The 27369-nt window shown below is 38.8% G+C and overlaps 6 protein-coding genes across 6 annotated transcripts; 3 read left to right on the forward strand and 3 right to left on the reverse strand.

Annotated features, from left to right (window-relative positions):
- On the forward strand, positions 1–1428 carry amn (amnion associated transmembrane protein; the record flags this gene model as incomplete). The annotated part of the gene is made up of 1 exon (XM_079252754.1): positions 1–1428. The coding sequence occupies exon 1, from the start codon at positions 19–21 to the stop codon at positions 1426–1428; it is 1410 nt and encodes a 469-aa protein (XP_079108880.1). The 5' UTR covers positions 1–18.
- A 672-nt stretch (positions 1429–2100) lies between these two features.
- Positions 2101–5365, reverse strand: LOC306765593 (tripartite motif-containing protein 16-like; the record flags this gene model as incomplete). The annotated part of the gene is made up of 6 exons (XM_079253075.1): positions 2101–2636; positions 2742–2825; positions 3796–3967; positions 4433–4666; positions 4762–4857; positions 4952–5365. The coding sequence occupies 6 exons, from the start codon at positions 5363–5365 to the stop codon at positions 2101–2103; spliced, it is 1536 nt and encodes a 511-aa protein (XP_079109201.1).
- Positions 5366–10767: 5402 nt separating this feature from the next.
- Positions 10768–15589, reverse strand: ush1ga (Usher syndrome 1Ga (autosomal recessive); the record flags this gene model as incomplete). Its single annotated transcript, XM_079252382.1, has 3 exons — positions 10768–11568; positions 11711–12164; positions 15426–15589. The coding sequence occupies 3 exons, from the start codon at positions 15587–15589 to the stop codon at positions 10768–10770; spliced, it is 1419 nt and encodes a 472-aa protein (XP_079108508.1).
- A 1832-nt stretch (positions 15590–17421) lies between these two features.
- On the forward strand, positions 17422–20016 carry otop2 (otopetrin 2; the record flags this gene model as incomplete). The annotated part of the gene is made up of 6 exons (XM_079253263.1): positions 17422–17854; positions 17946–18082; positions 18174–18232; positions 18684–18823; positions 18918–19762; positions 19846–20016. 6 exons carry the CDS (start codon positions 17422–17424, stop codon positions 20014–20016), a joined length of 1785 nt encoding a protein of 594 aa, XP_079109389.1.
- Positions 20017–21195: 1179 nt separating this feature from the next.
- On the forward strand, positions 21196–25158 carry LOC306765594 (Golgi apparatus membrane protein TVP23 homolog B; the record flags this gene model as incomplete). The annotated part of the gene is made up of 7 exons (XM_079253076.1): positions 21196–21207; positions 21394–21461; positions 21554–21698; positions 24221–24310; positions 24704–24829; positions 24920–25048; positions 25132–25158. 7 exons carry the CDS (start codon positions 21196–21198, stop codon positions 25156–25158), a joined length of 597 nt encoding a protein of 198 aa, XP_079109202.1.
- A 165-nt stretch (positions 25159–25323) lies between these two features.
- Positions 25324–27369, reverse strand: LOC306765595 (ligand-gated cation channel ZACN-like; the record flags this gene model as incomplete). Its single annotated transcript, XM_079253077.1, has 6 exons — positions 25324–25331; positions 25698–25799; positions 26387–26556; positions 26648–26754; positions 27094–27239; positions 27330–27369. The coding sequence occupies 6 exons, from the start codon at positions 27367–27369 to the stop codon at positions 25324–25326; spliced, it is 573 nt and encodes a 190-aa protein (XP_079109203.1).

Raw genomic sequence — 27369 nt, forward strand, 5'->3', positions numbered from 1 at the left:
CTGTCACAAATAGTCAAGATGCTGAAGACACAAGACGTGCTCCTGCTCTGCTGTGTTGTTGGGGCAACAAATGCCCTTTACAAACAGTGGATTCCTGATACCAACTATGAGAATAAGACCAATTGGGACAAAGGAGATGTTCCATGTGGAAGTGACATAGCTCAGTTTCCAGCTCAAAGAAAAGTGTCTGTGTTTGTGGAGACCACGCACGCTGTGCAGGAGATGAGGCTGCCAGTCGACGGAGAGCTTATACTGAACTCAGGGGCTGGCTTTTACGTTGTCGGTGGACAAGACCCTGGTTGTGGTGCAGGTGTAACAACCCACTTCAAAGACTCAGAGTCTCTTCAGTGGTTTAATCCAGCTCTGTGGCAGGCAGCCGGAACCCTGGATGACATGAAGGATGGGAACTTCCTGTTTTCAGTCCATGAGGAGAGTGTTCCCTGTCAGTATGATGATGTTGTCTTCAAAGACCGGTCTTCCTTCCGTGTGGACACCAGCTCCAGTCAGTCCAGCATCCCAGTGAAATCTATCTCTGTGCTTGGGGAGATGTTTGAAAGTCAATCTGAGTTTTCTCAGTATCTCAGCTCACACTCAGGCCGACTGCAGTTTCATGGGTCCTCAGCTGTCACCGTTACAAACTCAGGCTGCAATAATCCTTCTGGCTGTGACTGTGGGAACTCAGTAAACAATAAGCTGATCTGTGGTACGGTAACATGTGGCTCTCTGAGCTGTAAGAAGCCTCTCCAGCCTGTGGGACACTGCTGTGAAGTGTGTGGTGCCATTGTTACCATCCATTTTGCTGCCAGTTTTAACCTGCAGAATTACAGGGAACGAATCCGTCACCTTTTCCTGAACCTGCCACATTACAAGTCTATTCAGCTGGGCATGTCTAAGGTCGTTCACTCACAGCGGTTGATGGGGATTATTCCAGTTGGGGAAATTCCTGTGATACAGGTTGTTATACTGGATGGAGAAAGTGGGAAGCTATCAGAAGCTCTGGCCCGGGACATAACGAAGGATGCTAAATCCCATGGATCTAAACTGGGAATCACAGAGACTGAAATTCAAAGTTCTGGTGGCAAGTCATCTGGAGGAAATGCAGGGATGGTGGTTGGAGTTGTGTTTGCTGTTTTAACGTTGATTACACTCATTACTATTTTAACAGTTTTGATTCATAAAGGTGTTGTTCAAATGCCGTCCATGCTTTCAGTGCCATCTCTTCCCAGCTTCAGGAAAAACCCTGATGTTGGAGACCCTGGTGGAGCTTTCGACCATGGATTTGATAATCCAATGTTTGATAAACCTGATGCGATGACTAATATTCCTGGTCTGTACGGAACTGAAAATAATTCTATCTCTTTGACTCAGACAGGAGTGCACTTTATCAATCCAGTTTATGATGAAAATGAAACAGATTTTACAGTGTAAAGTTGACCGTGACATAAATATTTCTGATTTGCTCACAATGATTTAACAGCTCACAAATTTACCAGTGATCAATCTAAAGACCTTGACAATGTAAAATATTGACAGATAACAAAGGTTTAAATGGTTAAATAAACAACTAAATAAACTTGCATGAAAAAGAACACAGCTGTCTGTCATCATTCCTATCACATTTCAAAGCAATAAAGCAGCAAGGCGAGGTTTATTTGCATGGCACAATTCAACGACAGGGTGATTCAGTGCATTAAAACATCATCACACAGCTAATAAAAAAGGAGCATCATTTTCCATTTTTAGAAAAGAAAAAAGGATCAAATTTGAATTTTTAAATGTGAACTATATAGAAATGCAGCTCGTGACAAATTGGTCTCTAACCTTGAGCTGATAAAAGGCTTTCTTTGATTTTGTTCCAGACATGTAGAGCCTAAAAGCTGAATGCAGCTTTTCCAGCAGTGAATTTCTGACACACCCGCAAATCAGGGGTTCTCATGTTCATGTTGTACAACTACCACTAGATGTTAGTAAATTTACTTTATCACATGCATGTGGAAAAATCCACCCCCTGTACAGTATTTACTTTGTTAAGTAACCTCAAATATTTGTAATGCAGCACTTTTACAAGCTCCCAGTGAAGGCCACTGGTAATTTAATACATCATTTTGCAATACCAAGCGAAACTATATTGTCTTTTTTTGACAGCCAGGCTGTGACATATAGGGGCTCTAAAAACTCTGCAATGTATGTGTGGAGGAGCGTCATAGGACCTGTCACATTATAGAAAGACACAGTGCCTTGGTTAAAGTCGAGATACATGCCGATCGTGGTTATATCATTAACTTCCAAAGCTGTCTCTACACCAGCATGCCAGGCAGCGAAACCTCGGCTGTTTCGTCCTATGCACCAAGAGAAATCATTCCCAGTGATGCAACTGCTGGTTTCCTCTCCCTTACGATTAATGCTCTTATAGGTGACGCCAACATGCGCACCTTCCCCAGTCAGATCTGCTTCAATGTAATGTCTTCCTAAGTAAAGGCTCTCTGAAGTCATGGCCTGGCGCCAGAATTCAAATCGGCTTGGGTGGTCTGGATAGCTGTGCTGCCATGGGCTGGTGTTGGTCAGCTTCCTGTTGTCCTCCATTAATCGCAAGAAATGATGAGCAGTGTTGGAGTCAAAGGTCAAATTCCTTGAATCTACAACAGGAACATGCAGTTTGAAGTAAAATTTGGTGATTAATAAAGTCACACTTAGACCAAATAAAAAAGGCATTGAAATATTTGACAGTGAAACTTATTTACATTTCAAAAAGTCCTCATGGGTCTGGGGATGCTCACGATTAGGCAGGGATGCAGGCTGAGTGTCTGGTATTGGTGATTTAGGATCTGTTTGCAGAGAGATTATTGATAGAATATCATACTGTATTATGTATTTGTGAGAAACATTTGATCAAAAGATTATTAAAAATATGGATCTGAACAGAAGCAATAACTAAGTTTTACTTACATAGAAAACCATGCAGTAACTTCCAAATACACATTTTGTATGGTAAACATTAAAACGATAAGTTAAGAAGTTAATGTACATAAATCTCAGAAGCTAATCAATATACCAAATGAACCCAAACCGAAACTAAACATGAGATTCTTTAGGCTAATTTAAGGGCTCAGCAAAGTCATGATGATTTCAGGGTTACGGACATCTAAGATATACTGTTTCCATTTGTGTATTAGCTATTGAGATAAATAGCTAATTTATAAATTTATTTATTAGATTATTTATCTCAATAGCTAATACACAAATGGAAACAGTATATCTTAGATGTCCGTAACCCTGAAATCATCATGACTTTGCTGAGCCCTTAAATTAGCCTAAAGAATCTCAGACTAAAAGAGTAGACATTCAGAAACGCTACTCTTGCATCACAAGTATGGGAACAACAAAGATACACTAATAGAAGGCTTCCTGACAGTTTTATCTCTGTACAGATGTCACGGTGGCAGTGGAGATGTGGTGTGGACCCAAATGCAGATATGAGGGAAAACAGGATGCAGGTCGAAGACAGATTTATTCCAGAACAAGATGAGGGCAGAACTAACCAAATGAACCAACAATCACAAACTGAAACGGAGGGGTATAAATACACTGGAAAACCAAACAAGAAACAGGTGAAACAAATCTAGTAAATGAACCCAGGTGAACTACAACAGAAAATCCATGAAGCTAAACAAGAACCAAGAGAACTAAACAGGAAAAACTACAAAATAAAACAGGAAACCAGAAATTAAGGCACCGAATGAAACCACATCATGACAACAGATACCTTAAGATTTAAGGGTAATGAAATTAGCTCACCATTTTGGCACATTATGGACAATTTTTCCCTGTAAGAAGAGAGAATCAGGTCACAAATCTCCTGTGTGACACCAGTCACTGCTTTGATGTATGCGTTAAGGTGATCCATTCTGTTGATGTTCACTGTGGGCACACACATATCTGCCTCTTCTTTCTTCCACTCTGTGTAATTCTGGGAAATGACAGAACAAACTAATGTAACATTTGCTGCGTTCATGGTATCAATAAGTGCTGTTGAAAGAACATGCTATTTATTTTCTCTGATCCTAAACTTTTCCTTTGTTAAATAACTAGAAAGCCTTGTGTACACCACCAACACAACCACATCCAAAATATACTCTTCATCTCAGAGAACATCCTGTACTAATCCCATATGATATGAAAATCTTTATCCTAAACAGCTTTAATCCACTGGCCTGTGCAGTTTTCTCTAATAAAATATAATACTGTCAATCAAAGGAAACAGATTTAGTCCCACCTGTTAGTGTACAGAGATTTTTTGCATGATTAAAACCTAAAGGATCCTAATTCTTAAACTACCAAAAAAAACAAAAAAAAAAACTTTAACAATAATACTGGCTGCCTTCAAAAAAACATTAAATATAATTTCATTATATTTATATATTTGGACTTTTACCTGCAGAAAGTCAATATTAGACCTGCTGCTGGACACTTTGCTTATTTGAGCCAAAGTTTTCATCAACTCTGTTCTCTTCTGCTCCAGATGTGCCTGGATCCCTTCCACCTGTCTCTTTGTCTGCTTCCGCTCTCCTTCCAGCACCTCCATCACCCCTTTTCTGGCCTCCAGCACGGTTGTCTGCAGCCTGCTGAACTGCTGTTCAATGACAACACAAACTTCTTGCAGTGAAGACTAAAGAAAGGGGGGAAAAAAGAAAATGAATCAACATAGTACATTCAGATTGAACTATTGTATGTTGAATAAATATGGCATAATAGAGAAATTACCTTGATTATTTCATTTTTGGTTTGAAGTTTTTCAATTCCTCTCTCTACAGCGGACACATTCTGTCTGATCTCTTCATGTTTCCTCTCCAGCTCGGTCTGCAAATGATTGTAAACAAAACAGCAACACATGCTTCATTACTTACATAAAAGAATTGTAATGCATATTCTTCTTTTTTTCACTTTTTGAGACCTCAATCTGTGCACGTGCTTCCCCCAAAGTTGCAGTTGGGTGCCCTTCATGCTCCTGACTCTCACATTCCAGACACACACAGCAACCATCCTTTAAGCAGAAGCTTTTCAGAGAAAGCTGATGAACTTCACAGGTCTGACAGTCGATATCATGAAGGGGGTCCACCAAACGATGGTTCTGAAATTTGACCTTTTCCAGATGAGGTCTGAGATGATCTTTGCAGTAGGAGACCCGACACGTCAGGCAGGATTTAAGCGCTTTGTTGGGGTTGTCCATGCATGAGTCGCACAACACATCTTGAGGCTGCAGTGTGTCAGATGCCGGAGTCGTAGGATTCTCTGGTCCCTGCTTCATGTTGACATTGTGCTGACTCTCTATCAGGTTCTCTTCAGTGCCACCACTGAGAGTCTCCATGTTTAAATCTAAACTGGGATAAATTTCGTTTAGAAGGTTTTTCCTGTTCCTACAGCTTTCTCTCCCTATGTTTTCAAAGCAGACTCTTGCAGTGCTTAACAAAAGAATTCGGAACCCCGCCTTTGGTATTCTGTGCTTAGCCAACTGAAGTGTTCTCATTTTTCACCCCTCCCTACCATTGCTCCTTTATTTCCCCTTAGTCCAGCACTAAGTTTAGAAACACTGCAGATTAAACAAAAATGGAGAAGAAAAAATCCTCCCAGGAAGGACTCTTGGGAGCTCTATCATTGATTCAGCATCTGTAAAGTTTGGACATACTAAAAAAAAAAACAACATATGGAAAAAAGGAAAAAAAGAAAAAAAAACAAGGTTAAACAAATGGATTGTGTTTCAGCTAAAACTTTTGTGTTTTATTTTTTTCCACTTGAACTGTTTGCACTGCTAAGAGACCCATTGTAGAAGAGCTTCATTTTTCCTTTTGATAACAGAGTTACATCGGAAGCATGGAGCTTCCAGACAAAGCCACATATCTAATGAGCAGCTTCCTGAATTCGTGCAGCACAAAGTAACGACGGAGGAACTCTTCATTATTATGTAACTGCCTCAGGATGCCAAAGCCCAGTCTGTGCTGTGTCTCTCTCCCTCATACAATATCTTTGAGATCAGCAGCAGCTATTTTGGCCTGTGTTGGTCTGCTTTGCAAATTCAACATTTATTTCTGTATATACATATATATATATATATATATATATATATATATATATATATATATATATATATATATATATATATATATATATATATATATATATATACATATATATATATATATATATATATGTATATACACTATTCACAAAAAGTTAGGGATATTCAGCTTTTGGGTGAAATTTCACGACAAGCCTAAAATGCATTCAAACCTGTACAGGTGAACTTAATGTGATCTTCTCTGAGCTTTTAAATTCACATGTCCAACTGTTAAATGTTTCAATAAATTTTGCACAAGTTGCTGTTCTCTAACAAGGAGCTTAACGGCAAAAATCACAGCAGGTGTGTGATCCTTGAATTGACCAATAAATGTCCTGGTTCAATTAGAGCTGGTGTTTAAACAGTTGTCCTCATCATGCTGTTCACATTTTGACATCATGAGACCAAGACGACACCTAACAAAGGAACAACAGTCCCTTGCCATTGCAATGCTTCAAACAGGACGTTCTCAGACAGAAGTGGCCACTGAGCTTGGAGTGTCACAGAGTGTCATCAGCAGGTTGCAACAGAGATATCGAGAGACACATCCCGTGCTGATGACCGCTACATTGTGAACACTGCCCTGAGAAACCGGATGATGAATGCCACTCAACTCCAGGCACGTTTAAGAGAGGTGAGAGGCACCCAAGTGTCACGTCAGACCATTCGAAACCGTTTCCATCAGCGTGGTCTGCGTGCTAGACGACCTGCACGGGTACCTGACCACACCACCAGGCACAGGCATCATCGTCTTGCATGGGCCAGGGAGCATTTACGCTGGACGAGGAACCAGTGGGCCTCAGTGCTGTTCTCTGATGAAAGTCGATTCACACTGAGCAGAAATGATGGCCGGCAACGATGTTGGAGACGTCAGGGAGAGCGCTATGCATCAGCCACTGTTGTCACCAGGCGAGCTTTTGGTGGTGGCGGTGTTACAGTGTGGGCAGGGGTGTCCACTTGGTACAGAACTGCCCTACACTTTGTGAATGGTACAGTGACAAGCCCATACTACCTGAATAACATCATTAATCCAGTGATTGTGCCCCTACATGAACAGCACAGGCCTAATTTCATCTTCATGGACGACAATGCTCCTGCTTATCGAGGCCGCATCATCAGGGAACGGCTGTTGGAGACTGGTGTACCTCAAATCCCATTGAAAACCTGTGGGATCAGCTGAGCCGTCGTGTAGAGGCTCGAAACCCTGCACCCCAGAATCTCAATGACCTGAGGGCTGCCCTTCAAGAAGAATGGGATGCCATGCCTCAGCAGGCAATAAGTTGCCTTGTGAACAGCATGAGACGTCGTTGTCAAGCTGTAATTGATGCTCAAGGGCACATGAGGAGATACTGAGACGTTCAAATTTTTTGTTGTGGTGTAACTACCATTGTTGTTACCTTTTGTGTTGAATGAATTTTTTGAGATGAGGAAATCAGTAGTGCATCCTTCTACTTAAATGTCTTACTTTTATGATATTATATCACTGTAGCATGAACATATTGCATTTTCCATAAATTTCACCTGAAAGCCAAATATCCCTAACTTTTTGTGAGTAGTATATATATATATATATATATATATATATATATATATATATATATATATATATATATATATTCCACACACACATATATTTATATACATAGTTGTACAAATAATGGTCGTATAGTTTCAGAATTATAATTGTTTTCTTCTTAATACACATGCAAGCATATTTTGTTGATCATATTCTGTGATGTGAACACTCTGTTCTTTGAATATTATATTGTAACTACATCTGTGTAAGAGCATATTTTCAGTCGCGATGGGAAATTTGAGAAAAGTCATGTTAAGCTGAAAAGCTTAACATGCCCTTGCTATGAAGATGATGCAGTTTTAACAGTTCTGCTGAACACCTGCTTCATATCCTGTTGTCTTCTGCAGGTGTGCTGAACGTAAACTCCTTTTCAGATAAATTTTCTCCACCATGATTCCATTGGAAGCTGGAGTCTATCCCCGCAATCACTGGACAAGAGGCAAGGTACACCCTGGACAGGCCGCGACACCACTGCAGGGCCAGCACATAGACCAAACATTCACACTCACACTTACTCCTAAGGACAATTTAGAGTAACAAATGAACCTACCATGCATGTCTTTGGATGGTGTGAATAAAGTGTTTGCAAAATGTTTCTTTATGTTTTAAAACAATCATTGATTCAGTATCTGTAAAGTTTGTGATTTTATGGCATGCTAAATAAAACACCACAGGGAAAAAAGAACCAAGATTAAATAAACTGATTGTGTTTTAGTTCATACTTTTTAAAAATATTACTGTGTTGTTTTTTTTTTTTTTTTTTTTTTTTTTTACCTTTTAAAACAAATTTGGATAAGGTTTTAGAAGGTCTCATTTACATGCACCAGTTTTTCTGGTTCCCACTGTCAACCCCCCTCACCCCCCTTCAAAAGTTTTCATCTCCTGGAAGAGAGGTTACTTTCTTGTGCTTGCTTTGCCATATAATCCTGGTGAAACGTGCAACATACCATTTGATTTTATATATCATTTTCTTTCAAAAAATAGTTTACTATGATTTAAAAGTTATTATGTTAATTCTCATGGGAACCAGCACATAAAAAGGGAAATGCTTAAGTTATTCATGTAAACCAGGGGTGTCCAAAGTCGGTCCTCGAGGGCCGCTGTCCTGCAGGTTTCCCATGTATTCCTGTTCCAACACATCAAGCTTCCACTAAATGGATCAAACAGCCAATGACGTGCACAACTGATTAAGCTCTACTACTAATTAATTTGAATCAGGTGTGTCTGAGCAGGGATACATAGAAAACCTGCAGGATTCTGGCCCTCGAGGACTGGAGCTGGACACCTCTGATGTAAACTCATGCTAATGCTGACAAGTCCAAAAATTCCAAGAAATACACAAGACCCTTATTATTCCTAAAAAAAAAATAACAATGACAGTGTTTTGTGACAGCACATTTTGCATTATGCTCTTGTACTATAAACTTCAGCCTTATTTGTACATCAAATACAGCAGTAGCAGTAAAAAAGATGCAATACCAGGTGGAAAACATGCAATGTGACTAATGGAAAGCTTTGGAAAGACTATCTTTATTTTTAAGTCAAATCCACTTTAAGTTAAAATAAAAATTGACAAAATACACTAACATATGCTACTGTGCAGCTGTGGATTATAAGAAAAAGAAAGGTACAAATTGTTGGAAGACTGACATGAGTGGCATATAAAGGCTAATAGGTACCTTTGTGTGATCTTAATGTGTTAAGTTTTATGTAAAAACAATTAAACAAAAAAGAGTAGCAGAAAATACTGTTTTGTCACGTTGTATACAATACTACAGTAAATTACAGCATTCTTAATGTACAGTTGGCCTTTCATTACCAGAGAGCAACATTTAGATGCACATGGCTTCTTGCATGTAAACATATACAGCAATGAAATGTAATTAAAAACAACTCCAAGAAAACAAATCTTGATCATATTGCTGTTAATAACAATGTCTCAGTGTATAAAGATCACATTTAAGCAAATGCACAGGCACAAGCATTGCAGGCACATGAGGTGGTAACATTTAACCCACAGGGGGAAACATGTTCAGTAACTGGGACCCTACAATCAGCTCTTTGTTAGATAATTCAACAATGAAACACTCTGCTGCACTCTGATAAATGTCTTTCAGTTTGTGAAACCATGCAGTGCAGGGGACTCCGACCATTCATCCGATACATAGAGACCACTTCTGTGATCCCACCGAGCAAACAAAACTGTAAAGGAATCATTTGAAGAATCTATCTCACCCTTATACCTTTTAGCTTGATATATTTATTGTGACAGTGTTCCTTATTCTTCTCTCAGCTCATTTGTGTCATTGTCCAACATCAATCTATTGACCATTAGCGTCCGGATGAGCACACAGCAAGATGGCCATCCACAACTTTGATTATCTGTAGAGCAACCAAAAGAAGAATGCATGTTTGTTATCTTTCTCAGAAGCTAAATGTTACCAACAACAACATGTGCATTACAGTTCAGATACTTCCCTTAAAAAATAAAAGCATGGATTAAAGTGTTAATGCTTTGGAAAATTATTAGATTTTCGCATCCAACCGGTTACTAGGTAGGTTTCATAGTAATTTCCCCTCAGACTAGAACAAAATTTGTCGATCAATCAACTATATCCTTCAATTTTTCTTTCTAACATCTAATAAATACTGAATCATTTGTTTAAAATAATCCAATTACTGCAGGTCATTTCAGCAAACTTCCAAAGTAGTTTTTGTTAAGTTTCTGTGCAGCACACCTCTAAAAGAGAATCAGATGTAACCTGTCAATACTCTGGTTATTTTTACTTGTAGTGCTCTGTAAGGGGAAGTGCTGTTTTGAAAAACAAACCTGTAATTACAAGTATCAAAACAGGCTCCATAAAAATACCAGAAAGCAGTATTATTATTGTATTATTACTGATTTGGTTCCACTGTCTTGATATATTTTAACAAACGATTCATAGATCATTAATCCTGAAGCATCAGTGTGTAAACTGTACTTCAATTCTAGAGATGAAGGCCTGAGAAATTCTGTCCATGTCTATCAAAGATAAGAAAATATATGCAATTGTGCAGTGCCTCATACTATCTGAGAAACTTACAACTCTGTGTCCTCGATGTAGTCAGGGTCCTCTATGGTCTCAAGTCGTCTTTTACAGGCATCTAAGATTTTCTTCCTTGGTCCTAATGGGATATGAATACTCTTTAAGTCCTGGTCAGAGCACAGCAACAGCGCTGCTAGGTCTATCTTCTCCCTCTTGAAGATGGAATAAAAGTCGCTCATGCCTTGTGTAGCAAGAAAGACCTCCAGAGGGCTTGTATCAGGCTCATCATCATCATCCAACCCCAACTCAATTTCTTCCCAGGGCAGCTCTTCCACATTCCTCTCCTGTAGGCTGTGTGCACTCCCAATACTGTCTTCATCCATACTTGGGTATGACTGCAGCCGACTGCGTAAACGCACATTATTGCCTGACTGGGCCACACTAGCAGCATCCCGACCACCGAGGTCAAACATGCCCCCGCTAACATAGTTCCTCCTGAAGACCATTGTGCCGAGACCGGGTCGGTTGAACAAGGAATCATGTCCAGAGTCGGTGCTGATCTCAGAGTAGTCCACATCTGGCCCGTGCAGGTCTGGTTCGCTCATGGCACGTGAAATGGCATCATCATTGTCTCTTGGAAACATATCACGAACATTGCGGCGGCCGCGTTCCTGTGGGTTGATGTACGTCCCTTGTTTGACAAACATGACATCGTTACCCAGCTGAAGTCCAGAAAGAGAGCGCACGCTCTTCCTTCCATCTTCGTAGATTTTAAAAGTGCCATCTCCTTGTTTCCTTTTCTCCAGCTTCTTCTGGATCTTTGTCTTTCCTCGGTTCGTGGCATGGAGAGTCGCCTAAAAGGGCAGAACACAATGATCAAACACTTGCATTAATATTGTTTATATTCCTACTGAGATAGATCAAACACATCCACCCACCATCTAGGAAATATCTCGACTACTACGGCAACCCTTGAAGAACAAATGAACTCCTAACCTGAGAATATGGCACACTGATAGTGGCTGCATTGAAGTTGCGTAGCTTGCGGCTAATGGAGCTGCTGGTATAACTGGAAAAGCTCATGACATCCGACGCAGAAGCCTCAGAGGCCTCTTTATGAAACTTGCGCTCCATTCGTTTGTGGTGTTTCTTCTGCATCTTCACACAATCTCTGATCCGTCGCTCAGCATCGCGAAAGGCCCGGTCTTTCAACTTGTTGATCAGTTTAGGATTGAGAGCTGTCTGCTTGGCAGCAATGGAGTCCAGATAGCGGACACAGTCCATGTGATTCTTTGTGGCGGCCATGTCCAGCGGTGTGTGATAGTCATTGTCCAGGCACCATATGTTGGCTCCAAAAGACACCAAGAAGAAGAGACAGTTGTGGTGACCGTTGGCAGCTGCCAGGTGGAGGGGCGTGTTCCCCCATATGTCACACTTGTCTGGGTCTCCCCTGTAGACCATGAGAAAAATGTTAGCTCAAATCTTTTGACTTAAGACTTTTTGATGAATGAATATTTTTTATTCTATTTAGCTTAGACTCTGATACAGTTTCTAGTTACATTTAAAACCTTCTTGGATCAGTTTCCACAGCCCACCCATGAGTAAGCATGTCATTTTCTGATTATGTTTTCACTGCTGACCTACAGTCCGTGGGTTGTTAACAGCACCTAATTTAATAATTCAAAGTCTGGGCACCGCTCTAACTTTTAAGAAGGCAACCATTTATCTTTGAGTTTTAAAAAAAAAACTCTGAGGAGAGTTTGATTTCTAAAAGAGATCAAATCCTCCTCAGTAAAAAAACAAACAAAAAACCCAACATGTTCCCCCTCAGTGACAGTGTACGACCCGAGGGTTACCAGTCTGTGTGTTTCTCTGTTGTTTCATGTCTGTAATATGACCACAGGAGTGCCAGCACAACCGCTCCACTACCTGTATCCTGTTTCAGGGGAGGCCACATAAGTTGCGCCTGGTTCAAAAAGCACAATTGTGCATTGTTGGTGATGTCACACTGAACTCCTCAAGTCAGAACAAACCATTGTACATAGATGATCCTATACAGATGAAATGTAGGAAGGATGTGTGTGGAACTGTATTTTAAATGGCATATTTCTTTCCGGACATTAACCTGAGAGCCTGTGCAAATATATCACAGCTTATTTTCGTCCAATGAACTTTTTTCACACTATATTTAATCCATATTTTTACCCCCAAAGAAATGTGACCAATGACCTCAGCTCACACTATTGCTCAAATAATTTCTGCTCGTGGTTTTCTGCTTTTTGCCCCACAGTTTTGTTTAAAGGTAGAGTATGTAAGATTTTCAATATTTTCTAAATAAATTAACTAATAAAATAACTACAATCATAATTAATGATGACAAATGACAAAAAGCACTTTTTTTTTTTTTTACTGGTAGGCAAACATTTAAGAAGGGTCCTTGTCATTAATTAAACTTGTAATTTAATAACACATCAAATATGGACAGACTGGAACCTACATCTAATTATGATTGTAGTTATTTTTTTAGTTAATTTATTTTGAAATATTGAAAATCTTACATACTCCACCTTTAAAGTATTTTTGTCATTGCCTTTTTTTGTCTTGTGTCCTGTCCTCCACTGTATCCACATCCAGACTGCTGAATATTTGATGCAATGGATGTGAAACTACGGTTGAGGTGCAAATGTATAATTGATGGACGGCACTGTTAGGTTTTCCCTTGGAATGTGGGTCAGACCAGCCTGATCCTGCTTGTGCTGCGATTATTGAAGCCCCACTCTGATTTCAGCCCCATGCTCTCTATGTTTAAACAGCATAACGTTAAAATGGAAAGAAGAAGAAATAAGATGCAGGAGTTTTCATTCATGGTTTAATTGATCTGGCATTCTTCATTGTGGATGATGGGGAGTGAGTGGGAAAAACATCCCAATCTACGTAAATACAACAACGATCAAAGCTTCAACGTCAGCGCTGTGTTGAAACAGATAAAGACCATGATTGGCCATGAACTGATTTGAAAGGACAGAGAGAACTAAGCTTTATAAAGATGAGATATTTATCACCTTATGTGCTTATCTAATATAATTGTCATACAAAGTGATCATCCAAGGCAGCTTTATATGTCATGATTTATGTGTGTGGTAAACTGCTGAGCACAGCAGTGTCCGCTTACTTATCCCTCCCCTGTTTGTTATCACATTAAGGGCCATCTCTGTCTTCACTTCCTCTGACAATTTGATATTACTGCAGGGGGCCCAATGCAATATACGTGCCATATTTAGTAAGAATGGCATCTTTCCCATGACTCCGTTAAGCAGTGTCAGACTTGTCTTCATTATATCATTTCTTATGAGTTTGACTTGTGTTACCTATTAATATTCATTTTAGTACATGTCAGTCAGACTCATCATAGTCCATTCCTGCTGTTATCAGATGAACATGATGTCCCTTAGCAGCCAAACAGCACTGCAGCTCTGTTGACATTCGCTTTGTGGGAAATACTGAACTTCACATGTTAATTTTGCGTTATTTGAAAAAAAAGCTACTTGACCTCATTTTTGGTTCTTAAGGTCTCCCTACCCATTATAAACCAGAAAGCTTTTCCGTTTAGAGGAGTAATACCACAAAGAAAGTTATTTCATCTTCTCTTTTGCTCCTGAGGTAGGATTTATGAAACCAATGCTGATAGTCTTCCCTGACATGGCTCCTGTTTCTTTATGAAACCCTGGGATAGTCAAACTAAGCTTAAAATGTACTTACTTCTAATATTCTGCATCCTATAAACAAAGCAACAGTGAATTCTGGTGTCCCATTTTAGAATTACTCAGTGAAGCAGACTCATTTATGGCCCATTTTCCTCACTGGCATAAAAACAGGGTCAAACGAAGAAGAAAAGAAATGAGCTTTTGCACGTGCATACTAAATCACATTGCATATTTTGTTGGAGAATGACCAGTCTGTAAAACATGACGCAGCCTGATTTTTAAAAAAATTTTTTTAAATATTCTTATTCAAGTTGTGACATTAAAATGCTTAAGTTAAACTATTAAAATGAACAAAACTAATTTTAGGTGAGGGTTAGAAATGATGCCAATAAAGTTTCTTTTGAAGGGTAGCAAGGACATTCAGAAATCGTAGGTATTGAGTGAATTGATTATTTTACCATTTGCAGTGCTATCATTTTGATTGGTCAATCCTGCATAACTATAAAAATGGCCATTGATGTTTTTGCAAAAATCCAACCATATAAGTTACAGAGGGTGATAATGACAGTTACAGACTTTATCACCATGTTGGAGAACCACAGTGATGCTGATTCATAAGATTACTGTATGAGTTTACAGTCTTCCAAGAAAAAAATTCAGTGTGAATTTGTTATAGCAAACATACCACTGCCCCACATCCAGACCAGCATGGGTCAGTGCTGTCTACACCATGACTTTGACACCATATTGCAAATTCAACCTTTAGGCAGGTGAATGATTAAATGTTATTCCACTTGTTTATTTTATTCCATTTTGCTGGGCAAGTGCTTGATATCTGGGTTAGGCTATTGACTTACTAACAGTAGGTTACAATTTACTGCAAATTCAATTAACTGTTCACAAATAGCTATGTGCTAGTCATAAAATCAATATAAAATAAAATATAAAAGCGCATGAATGATTCTGACACTTGAGGGAATTCTTTAGCACTCTGTCATCATACCCACCCCCTGGACACAATCAACCGCAGAGCTTCCAGGTTGCCGTGATAAGCAGCCCACAGCGTCGGTGTCATGCCATCCTCGTCCGGTGCGTTCAGATCCTTCCTGGTCGCCTCCTTCAGCAGGTCCAGGTAGCCGTCCCGGGCCGCCTTGTGGTACCTGTCATTCATGGTCCACCGTGCCCGACTCCATTCCGTTTCATCAGCACCACCACCATGGCCGTTGTCATGCGGGCAGGTGGTGGTTAGCACACAGATAAAGTGTCAATTTGCCCCCAAGTTCACCCAGAGCGAGACGCTTCTGAACTGTGACGAAGCGCCAAGCGGAGCGAGTCGGTGGTATCCAGGGACGCCGCAGCGCGCGCCGTCGGTCCAACAGGACTATACAACAGTGCTCCCGGTGGCCGACATGACCCGGAACAAAAGAACCAAGCACCAAACAGAGCCATGTTTTCCAGTAAAGTTGACTGAATCAGAGCCATATTTATGTTGGGGTCATATTTATTCGGTTTGAAAGATCCATTTGTGCTTCTACGTGTGCTAAACCCTAATGACTTTGGAGATAATTACACTTTGATAGGTTTTCTTCGACTTTTCTAAAGTTGTGCAAAGTCATTTATCACAAGTAACTCAACTTTAGTTGAAGAAATAGAAGTAAATGAGTTTTGGAAAAAAAAAATCCTGTATCACTGAAATGAGTTTTGGGAGAGAAAAAAAAAATCATCGTGACGATTAAAGGACAGAAGTCAGTGGCACCATGTGCTGTCATAGTTTTCCTTTGCCCCATCCATACTTACCCCCCCAAAAAAAAAGAAAACAAAAAAGAACAATGGAAGATTTTATAAATGCAATAAGGTGTTGGGTGGCTTAACTTTCAGTTCACCCCTGATTGAATGTCAATTAAAATTAAGCACAGTTGTACCAGGCGGCTGTAGCTCAGGAGGAAGAGCAGTTGTCCTTCAACTGGTAAGTTGAGGGATCGATTCAGGCTTCCCCTGAAATGCCGAAGTGTCCTAGGGCAAGACACTGAACCCCAAACTGCCCCCCACTGTCCTATCGGGGTATGAGTGTGTTGAATGAGTGTGTTGAATGAGTGTGTGTGTGAATGGGTGAATGTGACAAGTAGTGTAAAGCGCTTTGAGTGGTTTGTATGACTAGAAAAGCGCTATACTTACTTGCTATAACTATAGAACTTATTTACAGAACAGGAAATTCAGTCTCCATTGTGCCATTAGGTTAAAGAAATAAATGTAAGTTCTTCAAGTACATAGGTGGGAAACATTTGCTATAAAGATACCTGCAAAAAAAAAACCAAGAGAAAAATCCACAAACCTTTAATACCTTTGTGAATGCTAAAACATCTTTATATTTTGAGTAACACACATATAAATGTCAAATTATCTATAAAACTTGCTGTTACAAAAGAAGAACTGGTTTCTTGTAATTTGGGATACCTGACACAAGGCTGTTCTTGGAAACTTGTTTTGAACTTTATGGTAATATTTTGTGCTAAACACGCTGTGTTTGTTGATGTTCAGAACACACTGACATTTATGACCGACTGCACGTAAAAGAAACGTTGGTTTTGGGGGTATATAAAAGCTAAGAAAAGTCAGACCAGTCTTAAGAACTCCCCCCATCAGGTGAGCACACGAGTCCTAAAAATCTTTGGTTCAAAGAATTTGTACAAGATATCAGTTTGGTTGTTGATAAGTATTTACATTGATGGTATTTAACCTATCCTGGTGTCAGTCCTTGATTTACTCACAATGGGAAAGGATTGCTTTGGTTATGTGAAGAAAATGTGTGTTTTGTTTTGCATAGATCCAGTTTAAATGTTTATTTTTCAAAACCAGAACAAGTGAAAGATGAGAAAGCCTTCATTTAAGGAGGTATCTGCCTTCACAGTGAGCTGGTAACTGGAAATAGCTGTTAAACCTGTCATGTCTCATATCCGCTTCCTGAAACAGCTCCCCAATGAGGAGATCTTAAAGACAGGAGCGATGTGTTATAACTCTGACAATCCATGCGAGTGTTTGACCAGTGGCAGTCTGTGTGAGCCATGCAAGATGACAACTAAAGACAGCGGAATGGAAGAGACACACCTCTCCAACATCAGTGGAGCGGAGCAACCAGAGACTGCAAGCAGACCTGAGCTGAACATCTCCTCCACTGAGGTTGTGAAAGACCGAGGCCGAAACTGGGGATGGATGCTGTCTGCAGTCCTTTGCCTGAACATCCTGATCATAGGATGTTCTCTGGTCAGTGGCAGTGCTACCGACAATGTCAAGATCAGCGCTCTGGACCAGCAGGCTTTCATCATCGTCCTCCTCCTCTTCGCCTCAATTTGGATGCTCTATTACAGTATCTACACAGCCAGGACAGAAAATGCAGTTGTCTACAAGGATGAGCATGCTGGACCTATTTGGCTCAGGGGTAAGAGCATTAGATAGTCGCTATACAGAATAATTATTAGGTATTTGAAGATTTTTTTTTTTGACTGTTTAAAATGTTCTTTTACTTTCAGGAGGACTTCTCCTGTTTGGTCTCCTCAGTATCATCATGGACATTTTTAAGATAACCAGCTATGTTGGTTACCTCCACTGTGATTCAGGTGTTAAGGTCGCATTCCCTGTGGTGCAATTTATCTTTGTTATTGTGCAGGTAAAAATGAATTATAACTTGCCTCATGCATTGTGATCCTCATCATTTCAAAGTGCTTATAGTAAAGATGTTTCATATCATCAACCTGCAGACGTACTTTTTGTGGATTCATTCAAAGGACTGTGTGCAGGTCCAAAAGAACCTTTCACGGTAGGTGGTTGAAATTATTTTACATCTTTATTTTTTAAGTTTTTTTGCATTTCTCTTTTTAAATTATTTGCTGCTCAGTTACCAAGTTGCATTTTTTTTAACGATTTTTTCTATTATTGTTGGACAAACAACTGCAAATAAGTTATTCAGTCATTTGACTGATTAAATGATAGAAAACAGACTAACAAACCCCCCCGGGGAAGGCATGTTGTATCTAAAACACTTGTTTCAACTGGACAAAGATTCACATATGCTAAAGTGTTTTCTATGTTATTACGTTCTCCTATAATAAAGTCTGTCAATAAATCCAAACTGTCAGAAGCAATATATTTATTAGTTACATGCAAAAAGACATTTTTTAAATGTTGCTCTCCTACTGATTTACTAGTCATGGCATCATATCTGAACACTTTAATTTAACATCTCTTTTCCTTTTTCTCTTTGTCTGTAGCTGTGGGCTGATGCTCATCCTCTCCACAAATCTAGTTGTATGGATGAGTGAAGTCACAGAAGAGTCCCTTCACCGAACAATCGTTCCTGACTACATCAATCACACCAAACTCTCCAGACGAAGCATGTATATCAATAAAGGTGACTGAAGCAGGGAGAACCATGAAGATTTATGTAGCTGACAGCAAGCGTTCGTAAAATAGCATTTGACTCTTTATTGCTTCGTGTCTTACAGCTGGCTATGGAGATCATCAATGTAAGTGCAGCCACACTGCCTGCAGCATCTTCAAGGAAGCCTACTACTACCTGTACCCTTTCAATATCGAGTACAGCCTCTTTGCCTCTGCAATGGCTTACATCATGTGGAAGAATGTAGGCAGAGTAGAAGCTGAAAGCAGCCACCACCACATCAAATTTAGCCTCAAGGATGTCTTTATTGGTCCTATTTTGGGAGTCCTCCTTGTGATTGCAGGCCTGGCAACTTTCATCATATATGAGATCGAAATGAAAACAAACTACTTTGAAGACAGCAAGAAAGACAAAGCAGTGATGATGCACTTTGTCGTGAATATAGTCATAGTTACCATGATGTCTGCTTGCACCGTGATTGGCAGTGCAATCTTCAAGGTGGATCACAGGGAGGTTGTCTCAGAGAAAAATCCCACGCACAATCTTGATGTGGGGCTGCTGGTTGGGGCATCACTGGGGCAGTTCATCATCAGTTACTTCTCCATTATAGCCATGGTTGCAACTGGAGCCAAAGGCTACCTGAACAGGCTCAACCTGGCCTGGGGTATAATGATGGTGATCCAGCTTGGCCTGCAGAACTTTTTCATAATCGAAGGTTTGCATCGGGAGCCTTTCTATGAGGTGGAACCAGATGCAGTGGTTGCAAATCCATATGTGCTGGAGGAAAACAAAGATGTGAGCAGCCTGGAGAGAGCAGACATGGACAAAAATCCCAATCCTGGCGCAGCAGCGAACAGTCACAGCAGCACAGCCGAGCACAAACACAAACTGCTGTGGAAGCGGCGAGTGTTGAGAGAATTGTGTATGTTCCTGCTGCTGGGCAACATCATCGTGAGTACCCATCTCCCTCATTCCCTAAAATTTACACCTTGAAATGATCTAAATAACCACTGACTCCTTTCTCTCTTTCACAGTTGTGGATCATGCCTGCATTTGGTGCTCGTCCACAGTTTGATCACGACACTGAAACAGAATTCTACCAGTTAAGCATGTGGGCTGCCATTGTGAATATCGGGCTTCCCTTTGGCATCTTTTACAGAATGCATTCAGTCTCCAGTCTGTTTGAGGTGTTTCTGAACTCGTAACATGTTCAGCTTGCAATCTTTGCAGGCAATTGTTTTGACATTGCACAACTGTTTTGGACAGAATTTGGTTTGTTTTATAGATTTATTTGTCTACTTGTGAAAACTGACAAATTTCTATTTTCACTTTGATGTTTCTTATTGTGTTGTAGCACAAATATATAAGAATGTAAATGTATCCAAATGTTGCACTCAGAGAATGTCATGCGAATCTTGTACAACTTGACTAATGTTATCTTTATTTGTAAAATATAAAAAATAAAAGTAACTAATAAACAAAAGAAAAAAGAAATAATTATTCTGTCATCATGACCATTATCTTATCCTCATGGCTTCTCCTGTTGCTAAGTACAGCCAATGCTGTTGCACTTTGTGAAATTTAACATGCACATTCTGGATATTGCTGCTACCATGTTAATGCACTTTATACTGTGAAAAACTATTAACTTTTAGGGGAAATACAGTAAATACTGCCGAAGTAGCTTTTTTAATTTTTTTTTTAAAAACGGATTCCTGTGGTGAGGGTGTAAGGAAATGGAAAACAATCATAATCATAATCTATAATAAATAACATACATAAGTTGTGATATAAGTAAGTAGTGATACAAGTGGGCATGTGAGTAAAATTAGCTAATTTACCGTTGCTGACAATCATAGACTGTCTATGCTGACAATTGAAAAAGCAAAACTCTATAGCCAAACGCCCCCCCCCTGGTGGTTGAATCGCGCCACTGCAGGACGCAAGCAAACGCACTGCTGGAAGGCATTGCTGTCCATTTTAGTAAACCTCCCTGTACTAAAAGGTCTGAATACTGCGACGTGTTCTCTTTGTCTGAATCGTGCATTATTAAATGTAGGCATTGTGACAAGAAGCTCGAATAAGAGCATATCGAAAGTTCTTTAAAAAAAAAAAAATTCACAAAACCTTTGGCGACTTTACAACAAATATGAAAAGCGATATATAACAGCGCAAGCGACAGAAAGTAGCTTTTTTCTAAGATAAAATAAAAATATATGTAAACATATAAATATTAAAAGTAGATGACAAAAACTGGAGTTGAAATAGGTACATTTCAAGGTTACCTGATTCAGGCTAATTCATAGCCACACTTCCCTGGGGTCCTTCGCACACGCTTTTGTTTACATCCACGTCACCAGGAAATACATCCTTCTACAGTCGAAATGGACAGACAGGTGATCGATTTTAATTGAGATTTTTTAAAAGATTAAATCCTATTATAAATATAACTTTTTGTAAAGGATTTGCACAGTTTTAATTTGGTATCTTACATTTAACAGTGTCTGACAGAAACAACAAAGTGATAAAACAGCCGGCATTTCCTATGTTCAACATAAGAGTTCATGTTTTTGTGCTTTCAGGACTCCCGTGAGTCTCCTCTTTTTGGCGAGGAGGAAGAGAACTTCAAGGTCAAAAAGTCTACAATTAGGTAAGATGTATAGCCGTGATTGTGGTAAAATGTATTGTTTTACTCTTCATATTTCTTTTTATTTAAAGACAACCTGTTGACCTGTGTTTCAGACATCCCGTGGCATCATTCTTCCATCTCTTCTTCCGAACAAGTGCCATTTTGGTTTATTTACTGAGTGACATCTTCAGCAGTCGTTTTATTGCTTGTATGGTCACAATCATCCTTTTGCTTTCATGTGACTTCTGGACTGTCAAGGTTAGTTGATCCGGTTATGTTTAACAACATTATGCTTTTGGAAATAGGCTTATTATACCACCCGTAAATAGGCAGTGTTATGGTTCTTGTCTTTTCCTCTTCCTTTTAATGTATTTGATTGCTTTTTGTGCATTGAATGTCGTCATAGTTACAAAATCCACAATAAAGTTGGTTATTTTGTCCCCAACTGCTCCTGAACTTCCTAATACACCTCATTTGCCATCCAGACTTTTCTTACATTTTTCATGCTTCAAAGAAAGACTGGTCACTAGAGAGTAACAACATGCACTTCCAGATAAATGCAAATAAAACCCTTATATAAGAGTATATATTCCTGCAAGATCAGTCACATATGGTGGTGCCTACTGCCTTAGCTTTATACTTGACCCCTGACCTTGTCATCACCTAGCACTAGCGACATAGCTGGACTCAGCTTATAAGTACACACTATTAGTCTATTAAATTGACTAATCACAGCAAGATGGGTGAATTTTTTGTGTTTTTAATAGAAAGACCCAGTCAGCTGTGCTTTGTAGGGTAAATTGAAATCCCACTTATAAAAGGTGCAACTCTAAAAATATATTTGTGTTAAAATAAAATCGTGGGATGGAGATGCTTTTCATAATTTCACCAATTTTTACTTCTGTTTAAGCAATGGCTAATTTAAATAAAGGGTCACATGGGTGGGTGGAGCTGTTCGTAGTCGGTCACAGAACCAACACAGAGGCAAATCATTAAGTCAGACTCATGATCACTCCTAGTGAGAATTTAGAGTCAACTCTGTCAAACATGAATGTCTTTGGACTGTGAGAGGAAGCTGGGAGAGAATCCACACATAGTTGGAGAACATGCAAACTCATCTCAGGTTACCCCCCGAAACCTACTTATTGTTAATATATAATAATTTTACAAATAAAACATTAAGTATGCATGTTAATACAATAAATTGACTTTTATGCAGTGTGTTTGTGGTCTACTGGAAGCAGTGCTGGTTTCCAGTCTAAATGCTACAGGAATGAAGGACCTGCAATAGTTCCTTCAGGCAGTATTCTGTTGCTGAAGGAGCTTTCCAGGTGTGTCACTGTTTGGAAGGGGTTGTGAGGCAGCAAGATAAATTATCCCAGTTTCATGAGAAAACAGTCTTCGTCATCTCAGGAAGAATGTTACTCTTTGTCTCAAGTGACAATTAAAAAAAGAATAACAGTCAAATGTGTTTGCTCCCAGCTTCTGTATGTTTCATATCCTTACATCCAACCCTAATCCGATCTTATTCTCTTGCTCATTCATGGTCTGATGTCTCCATATACGGCTGCTTTCCTCCTGATTGGCAGTTTTGAGCTACAAATAGCTGGATAGTACGACCTTTATGGCAGTTTCACATTATCCAGGATGCAGGAATGTGAACCTATGTTACATAGTTTTTTTTCATTAAAAAAAAAAATTGATATATTTAATACAGGGACATTGCATATCAATAAACATTTCTGTCAATATGTGAGAGTTAGCCAGAAGGCTGTTTATTGTCTGCAGTCCCTAGACGAATGTTAAAAGTCAGCCTTAAAGAACAAGAGTGAAAAGTACATAATTACATGACAATATTACTATAGTACATCTAGTAAAAGTAACATTTATCCTAAAAGTAGCAACAGAACACACCAGCTATCAGAACAACAAACAAAATGCATGCACACACATACATACACACAAGGCATGATGGCAGCAGGGGGCAGCAACAGCCGATTTAGTTCATGTTGACTGCTCTGATTGTCAGTGAACCATTTCTTTAACTGTGTCTTAAATAAATTATATGTATTTAGATTTCTGATGGTTAGGTTCCATTCAGTAGCAGCTCGAGCAGAAAACGCAGTCTGACCAAATACAGTTTTTCTAAAGGGAATGATACAGTCTCCCCTGTGATCAGCTGTTCGGATGTTAACAAACCGGTGAAGAGGAAGGGATGATAAACCATGAATAATTTTATACATAAGACAGAGATTTGAGTATTTGACCATGTTTTTCAAGCTCAGTATTTTGTGTTTTTTTGTAATAAAAGACATTGATGAGCAATGTTGGGTTTCTTATCCAGAATTTTCATAGTTTGTTTGTACAGTGGTTGCAGAGGTTTTAAAGATGTAGTGATGTAGAGAAGTATTGAAAGATAAGCCTGGACTACTACTGCTCCTTTTCTCTGTGGCGAGAAAGAACTCCCCTTAACATGGACTTTAGGCTTTGAAATATTGGGTCTCTTTCACCTGCATAGTAAAGTTATGTAACACAGGGCAAACCCCAAATTTATAACGCGTAGTCTTTTAGTAACTAATTAAAAATTATGTAATAAAACAAAGGTCACTTAAGGTTTTTAGTTAATTCTAAAAACTCTGTGTAAGAAAACTTTTTATTCTTGATTGAGTCTTGGTATCATGCATTGTAATAAATAAAATGAAATTCATCAATTATTTTGATTGATTAAAATGCATTGTAATAAATCATATGAACTGTATGGACTTATTTTTCTTTTTCAGAATGTGTCTGGCAGACTATTGGTGGGTCTTCGGTGGTGGAATCAAGTGGATGATGATGGAAAGAGCCGCTGGGTGTTTGAGTCAAAGAAGGTAACCAGGCCCTTAAGTAGGATATAAAATTTATTGATAGTGAGCTGATATGATTAATTAAAATGGTCCTTTCAAGGGAACAAAAGGTTATCAACCCCATTGTAGAAAAATATGATGAAACAAAACATATTATGTAACCTAAACAACGTCTTTACATCTCTTAACATGTCCTTCTTACAATGAAATTGGCTAAACAGTGCCAGCTGTTATATCTTAGTAAATTTAGACATATAAAAGTAACACAGAGTTAACTTCATGTGGTTATTAGTTTGGTATGTACTATTTAATATAGCTGCACAACTGACTGTCCTCTTTGTCACAGTATACCGTGTAGGCATTTGTACTTCAATTTTTGTGTTTATGAAATATAATCTTTTTTACTTTTATTAATAGTCAAGCCGGATAAACTCCACATCCACTGCTGAATCCCAAATTTTCTGGCTCGGACTCACAGCGTGCCCCATTGTCTGGATCATTTTTATGTTCAGCACCATCTTCTCCTTCAATATTAGATGGCTGGTCAGTGTGAATATTTTGTTTATAAGGCGCAGAACCATCTATTTGTATAAAATATTCACATGTGAGTCATTTTTGTGGTGTTTCTTTCAGGCTGTGGTGATAATGGGTTTGGTTTTACAATGGGCAAACCTGTACGGTTACGTTAGATGTAAAGTGGGTGAAAAGTCTAACTTGGGAAATTTGGCAAAGAACTACCTTGGTGCCCAGATTTTTAAACAGGTATGTAAAATATCATCTTGCATTTACTTTCAGAATTTGGTCTATGAGTGATTACATTTATTTTTCCATTTTTCTTTCCCAAGGCTTTGAAGGAAACAGGAAGATCGTGAAACTGAAATGGCTGTGTGGGAGGGTGTGCAGGATGATAGAGCTCATCAGAGAATGGGCCCTTTATTTGTACTCAACTGATGTAAAGATGGTGGAGGGTCTTTTGTCAGAGTTTCTTTCTTAAAGTACTGGAGTTTATTTCAGGAGGCAGCATTAATGTTAAACCGCTAAAATTCTGAGAGGATTAGGATTAAGATTATGGTCAAGTTGAAAGGTTAAATTCTGGAAATGTTTTATAAAAGATCCGTTTTGATGATTAAAAGGGATGTTTATGTTTTTCGCTGAAGGGTTTCTGTAGTACTGTTGTGTGTGCTGGGAATTTTGGGAAAACACGATAAATTATAACCTTTAATTGTGAATCAATTTTGAAGAAATCTGTGGTAAAGAAATTATTGATCAGTGAATTTCAGCTTTCCAACACACCTGTACAGGTCATCAGCTTCCTTTACTATTAAAACGTTATAGGTGAAAACACTGGCATCAAAATTTGGATGCCTATCTTGTGTATCTTTTGTTCATGAACTCACTATAATGAAATTACGGTCATCTCGTTGTTTCCTGAGAGCTGCAAACTCTGTTTGCCAGTCTCCGTGTGAACCATCAACCATCTTCAGATAACCCAGTACAAGTTCTGTACCACAGTCTGCATCAACCACATATTATCTATCAGTGGTTTGATAAACACCCCAATTTTTACATTTTATAAAAAACTGTAATTCAAGCAGTTCAATGCCAATAATGTCACTAATGTAAATAGTCAATTCCCAGATGTGATTACAAGGGTAAAGTTACTCAGAACTGAAAATAATGTACATTTCAGAATTATACAAAAAGTCAGTTTCAGTGAACAAAACACTGATATAGACTATATAACAAACTACAGCTATTCTGCAGCAGTAGAGACTGATCAAACCTTGAGTGATGGTATCAATTCCCACAGGACTCCCAACTTTACTTGATTACTAAAGAACTGGAAAAAATAGGAGTGTTCTAAAATATACTAAATGTTCTGCAGTTCTGTTTTTGCTAAATATACATTGTGGTGTTTTCACGCTCAATAAAACAAACTGAAAATACCTCAGAAATAATGAGGCAAACTTTTCCCCCTATGCATTAAAATGAACTAAAACTGAAAAATATTCAAGACTGATACCACATGTGAAATGAGGACATTTTTAGTCAGCATCGGACAGGATGTCAATATATGCATCAGTAAATTAGTGATCTTACCACCAGTTGAGTAGGTCTGGATTGCAACAGGACATTCATCAGCTGCAAATGGGTAGTTGAACAGATTGACTTCACAGTTAACCTCTGCATTTATGATCACAGAGTGCAGCACTGTACCATTACTGAACACCAGCAGATTATTAGAGCTGTGCGTCATGGTTGTTATTATTCTGCAGACAAAAAAAAAAAACACACCACATTTAAACTTCAACAGGTCAACCAGACGAGTTTGTGACAACACTTGTTACCTAACTAACTTACCCATTTGTTACATGGAGTTCTGGAGTCCAGACTTTATGTACTGGTAGAATGACCTCATCATACGGGTAAACGGATGTATCCCATGCCAATGCAGGATCTGTCCATCTCTGTGTGCCAAAATTGAAGTAAGTGGTTGAAACATGTTTGTTGCGTCTTTATTTTTTGTTATTTGAAATGATCTTTTAACTTACAATGTTGGCTATCAGACGGCTAACAAGGCAAAGTCTTTTTGTATCCTGTTACAACCATAAAAGCTTAGACAAATCAATAATTAGGACAATGTAATCATAATGGAAGAGTTAAAACCATTGATCTCTGTTCCATTAAGTTTGGTTAAATATGAGTTTTAAGAGTTGTTTGTTGCATTTTATTCTGATAAAAATATAACACTGAGTTATGTTTTAGCCCATTATCTCCATTAGAAAGTACTATAACAAAGTACTTACAACTCCAAGTGTCTGATACTCAATGAATGGCACAAAAATAGGTAGGGTGCAGTTTTCTTCCTGAGGCTGAGATAGATAATCTTTCTTAATTAACATTTCAGCCAGACATCTGCGATCTGTACATGTGGATTCAGCAGGTATACACCCTAAAATTGGAGATAAAAATCATCTCATAATATAAAAAAAACCCATCTCAAAATCTTCAGTTTGCTTTGAAAACTTTGTTAACTGCTTACCTGCAGTCAGTAAAGTGATGAAGAAGATTGTCCTCTCCAT

Source organism: Telmatherina bonti, assembly GCF_933228915.1.
Source record: "Telmatherina bonti genome assembly, chromosome: 14".
Classification (NCBI taxonomy): Eukaryota; Metazoa; Chordata; class Actinopteri; order Atheriniformes; family Telmatherinidae; genus Telmatherina; species Telmatherina bonti.